The sequence below is a fragment of the Pan paniscus genome, chromosome 6, assembly GCF_029289425.2.
Source record: "Pan paniscus chromosome 6, NHGRI_mPanPan1-v2.0_pri, whole genome shotgun sequence".
In the NCBI taxonomy this organism is placed as follows: domain Eukaryota; kingdom Metazoa; phylum Chordata; class Mammalia; order Primates; family Hominidae; genus Pan; species Pan paniscus.
Window position 1 is genome coordinate 44,445,212 of NC_073255.2, and position 12,484 is coordinate 44,457,695.

A 12,484-nucleotide genomic window follows, 5' to 3' on the forward strand; every position below is an offset into this window, starting at 1 on the left:
CAAAGTGCTGGGATTACAGGTGTGAGCCACTGCGCCCGGCCATGAAGTTTTCTTTTCTACGGGATAGAAACCCACAAGCTAATAAGTAACTTCAGTGTCTGGGCTGTAACCAAACAATAAATAGCAAAGTCAACACAGGCACAATCCCCAAGATTAGGATCAGCAAACATTTTCTGTAAAGGACCAGACATGCAGCTCTCAGTCACAACCACCATGCCATGTAGCATGAAAGCAACCACAGCCAATGTGTAACAAATTAGCATGGTATGTGTGGCCAGGGGCAGGGCTCATGCCTATAATCCCAGCACTTTGAGAGGCCAAGGCGAGAAGATTGCTTGAGGTCAGGAGTTCGAGACCAGCCTAGGCAATAAAGTTGGACCCCATCGCTACAAAAAGTAAAAAGAAAAAAACGAGCAGGGTGCCGTGGTGCCTGCCTGTGGTCCCAGGTACTGGGGAGGCTGAGGCAGGAGGACTGCTTGAGCTCAGGAGCTTGAAGCTGCAGTGAGCTATGATCTCGCCACTGCACTCCAGCCTAGACAACAGAGCCGAGATCATGCCACTGCACTCCAGCCTGGGCGACACAGCGAGATGCTATCTCAAAAGAAATAAAAAAAAAAGTGATAAGGATAATAATTCCCTGAGGATATAACCTCCACACTTCTGGGTCACCCTGGAAAAGCTTGGGTCAAGGATGCTACCCTTGGCTAGGAACAGTGGCTCACGCCTGTAATCCCAGTACTTTGGGAGGCTGAGTGCAGTGGCGCAATCTCGGCTCACTGCAACCTCCGCCTCCCGGGTTCAAGCGATTCTCCTGCCTCTGCCTCCCAAGTAGCTGGGATTACAGGTGCCCACCACCACGCCCGACTAAGTTTTTGTATTTTTAGTAGAGATGAGGTTTCACCATGTTGGCCAGGCTGGTCTCGAACTCCTGACCTCAAGTGATCCGCCTGCCTCAGCCTCTCAAAGTGCCAAAGTGCTAGGATTACAGGCGTGAGTCACCACACCCAGCCTACCCATATCACTTTCTGTTCCTCAGCAGTTAAAGAGGTGCCCACCCACTTTGCCTGGAAAGTCAGATTCTGTGTGGGGCTGTTGCAGAATGAGATTTCCTCCTGCCAGGGTGCAAGAACTCAAGTAGGAAATGGGCCTTCCCAGAAGGGGTAGATGCTCCAGATTTCCTCAGCACTGTAGCTGCTGCCCAGCCTTGGAGAAACAGCTGCCAAACTGTTAGGGCTCTGGTAGCTCCTCTGAGACCCCAGTCCCTGTTGCTTCAAACAGCTTAAGGAGGGCCTTTATGCTAAACTGTAGTCTGCAAAACAACCAAACCAAAAAGGGTAAGATACACTTATCCACCTGTAGGGTCCAGCCCCACAGGGTCGGTGGGTTTCTCTCCGTGTGCAGAGACGAGAGAGTGCAGAAATAAAGACACAAGACAGAGATAAAAGACAGCTGGGCTGGGGGGACCACTACCACCAAGATACAGAGACCGGTAGTGGCCCTGAATGCCAGGCTGCGCTGATATTTATTGGATACAAGACAAAGGGGCAGGATAAGGAGAGTGAACCATCTCCAATGATACGTAAGGCCACATGGGTCACGTGTCCACTGGACAGGGTGCCCTTCCCTGCCTGGCAGCCGAGGCAGAGAGAGAGAGGAGAAAGAGAGAGAGAGACAGCTTACACCATTATTTCTGCTTATCAGAGACCTTTAGTACTTTCACTAATTTGCTACTGCTGTCTAGAAGGCAGAGCCAGGTGTACAGGATGGAACATGAAGGTGGACTAGGAGCGTGACCACTGAAGCACAGCATCACAGGGAGACGGTTAGGCCTCCGGGTAACTGTGGGCGGGCCTGTGGAGGAGCAGAGTCTTCTCTAAACTCCCCCGGGGAAAGGGAGACTCCCTTTCCCGGTCTACTAAGTAGCAGGTGTTTTTCCTTGACACTAACGCTACCGCTAGACCAAGGTCGGCTTGGCAACAGGTGTCTTCCCAGATGCTGGCGTTACTGCTAGACCAAGGAGCCCTCTGGTGGCCCTGTCCGGGCATAACAGAAAGCTTGCACTCTTGTCTTCTGGTCACTCCTCACTGTCCCCTCAGCTCCCATCTCTGTATGGCCTGGTTTTTCCTAGGTTATGATTGTAGAGCGAGGATTATTATCATATTGGAATAAAGAATAATTACTACAAACTAATGATTAATGATTCATATATAATCATATCTAAGATCTCTATCTAGTATAACTATTCTTATTTTGTATATTTTATTATACTGGAACAGCTTGTGCCCTCGGTCTCTTGCCTCGGCACCTGGGTGGCTTGCTGCCCACATCCACCAACTGCACTTTGGGAGGCTGAGGCTGAGGCTGGAGGACTGCTGGAGGCCAGTTCTATACCAGCCTGGGCAACATAGGGAGGCCCCCCCCCCACCATCTCCAAAAAAAAAAATAGCTAGGTGTGATGGCACATGCCTGCAGTCCTAACTATCGGGAGGCTGAGGCAGGAGGATCTCTGGAGCCCAGGAGTTGGAGGCTGCATGATGGCGCCACTGTACTTCAGCCTGGGCGACAGAGGGAGACACTGTCTCTAAATAATAATAATAATAATATATAAAAAGATATACGTAACCCTACGGGCTCCCCTCTCAGTGCTGTATACACCTGCCTCCTTCTGCATCCCTCACCCAATTGTCCCTCCCGGCTAACAAGCCAGCTGCACCCCCCAGGCAGAGGTCCTGCAGCAGTCGGTATAGCAGGGGGCTTATCGTAGATCTTCCTCTGGCCACGAGATCTTCTGCTCCCACTACGGCTGCTAGCCGCAGCTGTCCACTACCCCTTAGCTTTATTCTCTCTATTCAGGGGCCTCCTGCTGCGCACTCCAAGGGGGTGCACGTTTCCAAAGAGAGATCAAGGGACGTGGGGAAAGGAGAAAGGTACAGCTTGATGTTCCCGCTCAGCCAGGACTAGGAGGCCTCTGTAGGGGCAGAACAGCCCTCCCGGCGCTCTGAGCATGCGCCGAAAAGCGCCCACGGGGGAAAGCCATGCCGGGGTGCGGGTGGGGGCGGTGTGCTCGCCACTGACGCATGCGCAGAGGCACTGGCCTCTCGGGGTTTTCTCGCGCCTGCGCAAGATCCTCCAGCCCGACAGGGGGCGATGAGCCGATCCTTGCGCGGGTTTGCCCCGCCGGAGTAATCCGGAAGAGGCCTCTTATTAGGGCTCTGGTGGCGGCGGCGGCGGACACTTGGGGTCTGGACGCAACGGCAGCGGGAGCATGAACGCCCCTCCAGCCTTCGAGTCATTCTTGCTCTTCGAGGGCGAGAAGAAGTAAGTGACGCCGGCTGCGGCAGGCCGAGGTGCGCGGGCCTGCGGCTGTCGCATTCTGGGACGTCTCCTGCCCATCTCTTGCCCCGGGAGGGAAACAGCTTTTGCTTGATCGTCCGCTCGGCCTGTGTCAGCCAAATTTAAGGCCGTTCCGCGAGGCAGTCGCGAGTGTGTCCATTTTGCAGATGAGGACACTGAGGCTTGGAGGCGAGCAAGTTGCCCCGGACACAGGAAGTGGCGGCGCTTGTATTCTATCCCAGAGTGTCTGGTTCTCCATAGCCCTTTTCCTCTGGGATCTGGCAGCTTCCTCTTTTGTCTCTCGCCCTCCACCTCCATCCTTCATCCCCTCCGATCTGTCAGCGGCCTGCGTAAAAGCCGCGGTGGCTCCTCGCTGCCTGCGGGTTGAAGGAGTCCAGGGGAGAGAGCTTGGGCTCACTCTGTATCTGTGGGCGAGTGGCTTGATCTGTCGGAGGCCCTGTTTCCTCATCTGGAAAATGAGTTTATTACTGTACTTAAACGTGGGATTCAGGCCGGGTGCGGTGGCTGACACCTGTAATCCCAGCACTTTGGGAGCCCGAGGCGGGCGGATCACCTGAGGTCGGGAGTTCAAGACCCTCTTGACCAACATGGAGAAACCCTGTCTCTACTAAAAATACAAAATTAGCTGGGCGTGGTGGCAGATGCCTGTAATCCCAGCTACTCAGAAGGCTGAGGCAGGAGAATCACTTGAACCTGGGAAGTGGAGGTTGAGGTGAGCGGAGATCACGCCATTGCACTCCAGCCTGAGCAACAAGAGCGAAACTCCGTTTCAAAAAACAAAAAAAGGGATGTGGCCAGGTGCGCTGGTTCACGCTTTTAATCCCGGCACTTTGGGAGACTCAGGTGGGAGGATTGCTTGAGCACAGGAGTTCCAGGCTGCAGTGAGCTTTGATCGCATCACTGCACTCCAGCCTGGGCGACTGAGCGCAATCCTGTCTCAAAATAAAAAGAATTGGATGAGGTAATTTGTGTAAAACTCTTGGTCCAAAGCTCAGCACCTGGAAAACCTCATAACCGTTGGCTCTTATTGTTCCCAGGTTGGCGTGCAGAGGTGTTGGTCTGGCCCTTGCCAGCCACTTCGGCCTCCTTTAGAGCAGACTCTCAACTGGGGACCATTTGGCCCCACAAGGGACATGTGGCAATAACTGAGAACATTATTGGTTGTCAAAGGGGGTTATGACTGGAATCTACTGGATAGAGGTCAGGGATGCTGCTGATGTCCTACAATGTCCACAAGACAGCACCCCACAGGAAAGAATGATGCACCCTAAAATGTGTGTGCTGTCAGCCTGGAGAAACCACCTTAGAAAAAAGGATATTCAACTTGATACTTCTCACCTGTGTGAGATTTTACTGTCAGCATAGTTGCCCTCAAATTGAGTGTGCATTAGAATCACCTGAAGGGCTTCTTAAACCGTAGATCCCTGCGCCCCACCTCCAGAGTTCTGGGTCCAGTAAGTGGGAGGTGGGAGACTCTAACAAGTTCCCAGGGGATTCTGATGCTGCTTATCTGGGAACTACACTCTGAAAACCCCTTGTCTTGGAAAATCCAGTGGAAGTTTCCTGTCTTTGTCCATCTAAGCGTTCACTAAAATCATAGTAAATGCCAGAGCATGACTTGTTTTGGGGAATGGATGGAAGGACTGCACACTCCAGCCAGGGGGATGGTTGCTTTCGGAACTCACAGGGTCAGGACCAGCCTCACCGTGTAACTTCAGGGCCTCTCTTCTTCACCTTTTGGTTGCTTCATTATGTTGGCATAAGAAAAAAGGAACAGGCCAGGCATGATGACGTGCGCCTGTGGTCCCAGCTACTCAGGAGGCTAAGGCGGGAGGATCACTTTAGCCGAGGAGTTGGAGGCTGCAGTGAGCTATGATCACACCACTGCACTCCAGCCTGGGCAGCAGGAGAGGTCATTTGAGGCGAGGAGTTCAGGACCAGCGAGGACAACAAGGCAAAACCCCATCTCTACCGGAAAAAAAAAAAGGAGGAATTCAGAAAAGGCCAAGGTTCCATAGACCTGGGGTAGCAGGAAGTAGGGGACCAGGTTGGCGAGGCCTTTATGGGATGAAGAGATTGAGAAAGGCCTTCAGGAAGAGGCAGAGCTTATCTTTCCTTTTTATTTTTATATTTTTGATACAGAGTTCCACTCTGTTGCCCAGGCTGGAGTGCAGTGGCATGATCTCAGCTCACTGCAACTCCACCTCCCAGGTTCAAGTGATTCTCCTGCCTCAGTCTCCCAAGTAGCTAGGACTACAGGCATGGATCACCACACTCAGCTAATTTTTTTTTTTTTTTTTTTGTATTTTCAGTACAGACAGGGTTTTGCCATGTTGGGCAGGCTGGTCTTGAACTTCTGACCTCAGGTCATCCATCCACCTCAGCCTCCCAAAGTGTTGGGATTACAGACACGAGCCACCACACCTGGCCGCTAGGAGACAGGGTTTAGACTCAGGGTGGGAGGAGGGGAGCCCCTGCTCCTCATCTGTGGCCTCTGTGTCTTCCTAGGATCAGCATTAACAAGGACTTCAAGGTACCCAATGCCTGTTTATTCACCATCAACAAAGAAGACCACACACTGGGAAACATCATTAAATCGTAAGTTTCCCGTCACAGGCTCTCAGGGGCTGTGTTTAATGGGCCCCTCTGGGCAAAGCACAAGTTCCAAGTCTTCCTCAGTCTCTGAGCTACAGGAAGTCCTTCTCGGGGCTTGCTCTGGGCATTTTATAATCTTGGTACCTTTTTATCAAAATGACACCGACCTCCATGTCTTCACAGAAGCCACGCTTCTGTAGTGGCTTATTCTGTAGATGAACACGTGCATTTACATTCACTGTTTTTTTGTTTGTTTGTTTTTGAGATGGAATTTTCTCTCTTTGTTGCCCAGGCTGGAGTGCAATGGCACGATCTTGCTCACTGCAACCTCCGCCTCCCGGGTTCAAGTGATTCTCCTGCTTCAGCCTTCCTAGTAGCTGGGACTACAGGCCCATGCCACGATGCCTGGCTAATTTTTGTGTTTTTAGTAGAGATGGGGATTCACTGTGTTGGCCAGGCTGGTCTCGAACTCCTGACCTCAGGTGATCCACCTGCCGGCTTCCCAAAGTGCTGGGATTACAGACGTGAGCTACTGCGCCCGGCCTTACATTCACCATTAAGTGCACATTCTGTAAATGAACGAGCAGCAGATTCCAGCACAGTAGGCCTGTGTGTTATTCATGCTGAGGGACATTGAAAAGCAGTCAAGATTAGCTCCCCTCATGCCACCCGTTTGTGACCTCAGTGCCACCTGGGCCTCTAAGATGTATGTGGCAGAGACTAGAACTTCTATTTAACAAGAGAAAGAAGTAGGAGTTCTGTGGCTATCCAGTGCCCCTAATGGGCGCCCTGCATTGGTTGGTGGGTGCTTGTTTATACCAGTGAGGTCCTAGCCAGGTGGTTGGTCAGGGATGTGTCTGCCATTCTGGCCCAGGGACTTGTCATTTTACTGTAGACTTGGCTCTTCCCTCTGGTGCCACCAGTGAAGCCAGGCTTTTCCCCGTCTGTGAGTGGGGTCTGCCCAGTCTCCTGGTGTGGTCAGGCACGGGGATGGAGGACTCCTGCCCGGAGCCCAGCCAGTGGGGCACCCAAGCTCTCCTGGGGCCCTGCTGCTCCCCTGCTCTTGAGCTCAGTGTTGCCACCTATGCACGGGTCCCCCTTGTGGTGCTCACACCACTCTGAGCCGCTCTAGAGGAGACCCCTGCGTGCCCAGGGCACAGTACGCGACGCAGCCCCATGGTACAAGGCCCAGTGTGCGTGGCCAGCCGCTGGCGGCTGTGCTGCTCAGAGGGCAGAGTTCCATTTGCATTCCACTCACTGCCGGGAGCTGGCCCTCCTTTCCTGCTGCCTTTATTTGCTGCGTGGAGGCTCTTTGTGGGCTTTTTGGGTCTGAGTCACTGAACACTGGCTGGACATTCACTGCCTGGGAGATCTCTTTGCCAGCACTGCGGTGCCCGGTGGGAAGAGGTTGCTGGAATCTGTTTCCAGCTCGGGTCCTTCAACCTCATGGATGCAGGGTGTGTGTGTGTGGCGGGGGTAGGGTGTCCCCACATGAGGTATCTTCCTAAAAGTGTTACTTTCCTTGAAGACTTTTGGGGAAAAAAGTTGGGGGGGATTTTTGGCTAGAAAGTCTGTTCTTCTGCTCTGAGCTGGCTGCTACCCAGCTTGGGCATGAGGCTAGACCCTCACACTGTCTGTCCCTGGACCTCAGACAACTCCTAAAGGACCCGCAAGTGCTATTTGCTGGCAACAAAGTCCCCCACCCCTTGGAGCGCAAGATCATCATCCGAGTGCAGACCACGCCGGACTACAGCCCCCAGGAAGCCTTTACCAACGCCATCGCCGACCTCATCAGTGAGCTGTCCCTGCTGGAGGAGCGCTTCCGGGTGAGGGCGGGGCCTGGAGGGGCAGACAGGGTGGGCTGGACACTGGCCCATGTGCCCAGGCCTGGGACAGCCCTGGCCTGTTTCTTCGGAGGTCCTGGGGGAGAGGCAGCGGTGATGGAAGAGCACGGACTTCCACCACAGGCTCCAGGACATGTGGACTGAGGGGCTGTGGAGTCTGGGCCTGTGGCTCCCGTCTGCCCCATGGGACTTCTGCAGTGCTGCAGGGTCCCTTGGGTGCTGTGGGCCAGATTGGGTCAGGGACCTACTGTCCTTTGGGGGTGCTCTTCTACGTCCCTTGTCGGTGATTGGCAAGGCCTGGTCCTTCCAGGCCTCTGGGAGGCAGCTCACCCCAGGGTGGCCCACACCTGTTCCTGGCAGGGCGCCTGGGAATCTAGAACAGTTTAGAGGGGAAAGAGCCACAGCAAAGAAAAGCCGAGGCAGGGTGATCACGAGGTCAGGAGTTCAAGACCAGCCTGGCAAACATGGTGAAGCCCTGTCTCTACTAAAAATACAAAAATTAGCTAGGCATGGTGGCATGTGCTGTAGTCCCAGCTACTCAGGAAGCTGAGGCAGGAGAATCGCTTGAACCCGGGAGGCGGAGGTTGCAGTGAGCCGAGATTGTGCCACTGCACTCCAGCCTAGGTAACAGAGCAGGACTCCATCTCAGTCAATCTCAGCGGTTGAACTACCCTTGACATGGTGCAGCTCTGTATCCACACCCAAATCTCATGTCAAATTGTAATTCCCAGTGTTGTGGGAGGGACCTGGTGGGAGGTGATTGGCTCATGGGGGCCGACTTCCCCCTTGCTGTTCTCGTGATATTGAGTGAGCGCTTGTGGGATCTGGTTGTTTAAAAGCGTGCAGCCCTCCCACTTCACACTCTCTGTCTCTCCTGCTCCAACATGGCCAGACGTGCCTGCTTCCCCTTCGCCTTCTGCCGTGATTGTCAGTTTCCTGAGGCCTCCCCAGCCACGCTTCCTGTACAGCCTGCAGAACTGTGAGTCAGTTAAACCTCTTTTCTTCATAAATTACCCAGTTTCTCATAGTTCTTTATAGCAGTGTGAAAACAGACTAATGGACCCTTCTGGTTGAAGGAATGCAGCCATTCTGCTTGTTTGACTATGTCCTTTCTATTCATCTCTATTTCCTGGGAGGTGTTTATCCAAGTGCAATAGGAGGTATTGGTGACCGCACAGTCCCCTCAGTGTTCTGCTAGTAAATAGTTGAAGGTTGATCATTGATCTCCTGCGTTTTCAGTCTGGCATGGAAAAGCCCCCGTGCAACTGGTAAAGATATCAATAAGCACCAGGAGGTATCTAAATCCACCAGGAGCCACAGGCATCACGTCGACGTCCATTTACCAGTCTTCCCTGGCAAGATTCTTGTGAATTGTGCTGCCTTGGCCAAAAGAGGTATGGGAGGGGCTGGGCGCAGTGGCTTGTGCCTGTAATCCCAACATTTTGGGAAACCAACTCAGGTGGATCATTAGAGGTCAGGGGTTCAAGACCATCCTGGCCAACATGGTGACATCCCATCTCTACTAAAAATATAATAAGTTAGCTGGGTTTGGTGTTGGGTGCCTGTAATCCCAGCTACTCGAGAGGCTGAGGCAGGATAATCGCTTGAACCTGGGAGGAGGAGGTGGCAGTGAGCTGAGATCGTGCCATCGCACTCCAGCGTGGGCAACAAGAGTGAAACGTCGTCTCAAAAAATAAAACAAAAGTCCGGGCGTGATGGCTCACACCTGTAATCCCAGCACTTTGGGAGGCCAAGACGGGTGGATCACGAGGTCAGGAGTTCAAGACCAGCCTGGCCTAGATGGTGAAACCCTGTCTCTACTAAAAATACAAATATTAGCTGGGCATGGTGGCATGCACCTGTAATCTCAGCTACTCAGAAGTCTGATGCAGGAGAATTGCCAAAACCCAGGAGGGAGAGGTTACATTGAGCCGAGATTGCACCACTGCACTCTAGCCTGGGCGACAGAGCAAGACTCCGTCTCGAAAGAAAGAAAGAAAGAAAGAACGGAAATTCCCCAGGGAAGTAGCTCGGCTGATTTCATAAACAGGTACCGAAGGAAGCAGAGGCATGTGGAGGACTTCCCCACCTCATGCAGCTATTTGGGCCGTGGCATCTGAAATTTATTATTTCAGAGTCACCCCTTTGATGACCTTAGCAGTGAACTGCAGTCATCTGTTTAGGCCTCTCCATGGCCCACGTCAATGCCGGTATTTCTGTCTGTTGCACATTTGATTTCCTTGTTGTTGGCATTTAGAAGGTCCCCCGTTTCCCAGATCACACCACGGGCATGGACCACAGAGATTGCATCTTGTGAGTCTGTAGAAATGGTCAAGGCCTTGTCCTCTCTCAGGTCCAGAGCTCAGGTTAATGCAGATTTTCCCGGCCATCTGTGCTGAAGTCCCTGTGGGGAGGCTTCTGGCTGGTTTCCTGTAGGTAGACAGCTACACGTCCTGCCCTTCATTGGCTTCTTTTCATGAAGCTCCTGCCATCTACAAAACATGTCTCCCTTCTTGAATCACATCTCTGTTATTGAAACTCTAGAAGTCGACCGGGCATGGTGGCTATGCCTATAATCCCAGCATTTTGGGATGCCAAGGCGGGTGGATCACCTGAGGTCAGGAGTTCAAGACCAGCCTGGCCAACATGGCGAAACCCCGTCTCTAATACAAATACAAAAATTAGCCAAGCATGGTGGCCACTGTACTCCAGCCTGGGCGACAGAGCAAGACTCCGTCTCAAAAAAAAAAAAAAAAAAAGAGAAAGAAAGTATCATGCTTTTCTGCATTCTGTGAATTGTTTTAGTGAGTTATCGAACTTGAGGGCATGGTGGGAACCTCCAAATTTGCAGCCAGTTGGTGAGAAGTACATGTGGTCTGAGGACACCCAAGCCTGCAGGTGTGTCTAAAGCGAGGGCAGCCTAGTGGGGGCTGGTGGCCTTAACCTGTGGCATTTGAGGTAACATCAGGGAGTTGACATCAGAATTGCATCACATAGGCTGGGCGCGGTGGCTCACGCCTGTAATCCTAGCACTTTGGGAGGCCAAGGCGGGCAGATCACGAGGTCAGGAGATCGAGACCATCCTGGCTAACACAGTGAAACCCCGTCTCTACTAAAAATACAAAAAATTAGCCAGGCATGGTGGCGGGCGCCTGTAGTCCCAGCTACTCGGGAGGCTGAGGCAGGAGAATGGCGTGAACCCAGGAGGCGGAGCTTGCATTGAGCCAAGATCACGCCACCGCACTCCAGCCTGGGTGATAGAGCGAGACTCCATCCCCCACCCCCCAAAAAAAGACAAAAAACAGAATTGTGTCACACAGGCCGGATGCAGTGGCTCATGCTTATAATCCCAGCAATTTGAAAGGCAAGGTAAGAGGATCGCTTGAGCTTGAGTCTGAGGCCGCAGTGAGCTATGACCACACCACTGCACCTCAGTCTGGCTGACAGCGCAAGACCCCAACTCCAAAAAGAAAAGAGAAAAATCACAAAGAATTGCATGGCAGAGTGCCTGTCTTTCACAGCTTTAACTGCTGCAGGAACTTTCTTTTTTTTTTTTTTTTTTTTTGAGAGGGGGTGAGGAGACACAATCTCTGCTAGTGATTCTCCTGCCTCAGCCTCCCAAATCGCTGGGATTATAGGCGTGCACCACCACGCCTGCCTAATTTTTGTATTTTTAGTAGAGACAGGGTTTCACCATGTTGGCCAGGCTGGTCTCAAACTCGTGCTGGGATCATGGGCGTGAGCCACCATGCCCGGCCACCTTTAGAGTTTTCTTACCACCTGGTTTTCCTCTCTCAATATCTTTCTCTCATTTCCTGCCTTAAAACTCTAGCTTGGCATCTGGGCGCAGTAGCTCATGCCTGTAATCCCAGCACTTTGGGAGGCCGAGGTGGGTGGATCATTTGAAGTCAGGAGTTCGAGACCAGCCTGGCCAACATGGTGAAACCTTGTCTCTACTATTTTTACAAAAGTTAGTCGGACGTACAGACAGGTGCCTGTAGTCCCAGCTACTTGGGAGGCTGAGGCAGGAGAATTTGTTTGAACCCAGAGGTGAAAGTTGCAGGGAGCCAAGGTTGTGCCACTGCACTCCAGCCTGGGAGACAGAGCAAGACTCTGTCTCCAAAACAAACAAACAAACAAAAAACCCTGTAGCTTGGGATCAGCCTTCTCTTCTATTGTTTTTCTTTAAAAAATAAAAATTAAAAATAGATGTAGATGCTATGTTGCTGAGGCTGGCCTCAAACTCCTGGCCTCAGGTGATCCTCCCGCCATGACCTGCAAAACTGCAGGGATTGTAGGTGTGAGCACTGCACCCAGCCTTATGTTTTTTTCTACATAAAAAACGGCACAGGATTATCTTCCAGAGCTAATAAATATGTTCAAATAACCACAACCCCATTAAGGAAAAATATCACTGGGCAGCAAATAATCAATCCAGACCAATATGATCACAATTTCTGTGAAGCTGAGAAAAGTTCATTTTTATTATGTTTCCCCAAGAGACGCACTCTATTGTTCTCTTGAAAACACACAGCTCATGTCCTCCTTTAGAACACACATCCTCTTTAAAGTAACATACAAACATGCCAAAACAAGGTAAAAACTTACATCTGAATTCTCACATTTCAAACATATATGAAATACCAAATAAAAATTTATTTTTACAAGAATTTAGGGGAACTACTACATAG

General features: G+C 51.8%; 1 protein-coding gene across 2 annotated transcripts in view; it reads left to right on the forward strand.

Annotated features, from left to right (window-relative positions):
* LOC117980930 (DNA-directed RNA polymerase II subunit RPB11-b2) overlaps positions 1-12,484 on the forward strand; it is a 52,619-nt gene that overhangs the window by 20,993 nt on the left and 19,142 nt on the right. Inside the window, exons 3-6 of one of the 2 annotated variants that reach the window (XM_055115875.2) lie at positions 3,209-3,318; positions 5,863-5,952; positions 7,601-7,775; positions 8,686-8,772. In XM_055115875.2, the coding sequence (XP_054971850.1) occupies positions 3,266-3,318; positions 5,863-5,952; positions 7,601-7,775; positions 8,686-8,718 (351 nt within the window). In that variant the 5' untranslated portion in view covers positions 3,209-3,265 and the 3' untranslated portion in view covers positions 8,719-8,772. Of the gene's footprint in view, positions 1-3,208; positions 3,319-5,862; positions 5,953-7,600; positions 9,323-12,484 lie in introns of those variants that run through there. The other variant, XM_034963963.3, reaches the window with a different exon arrangement.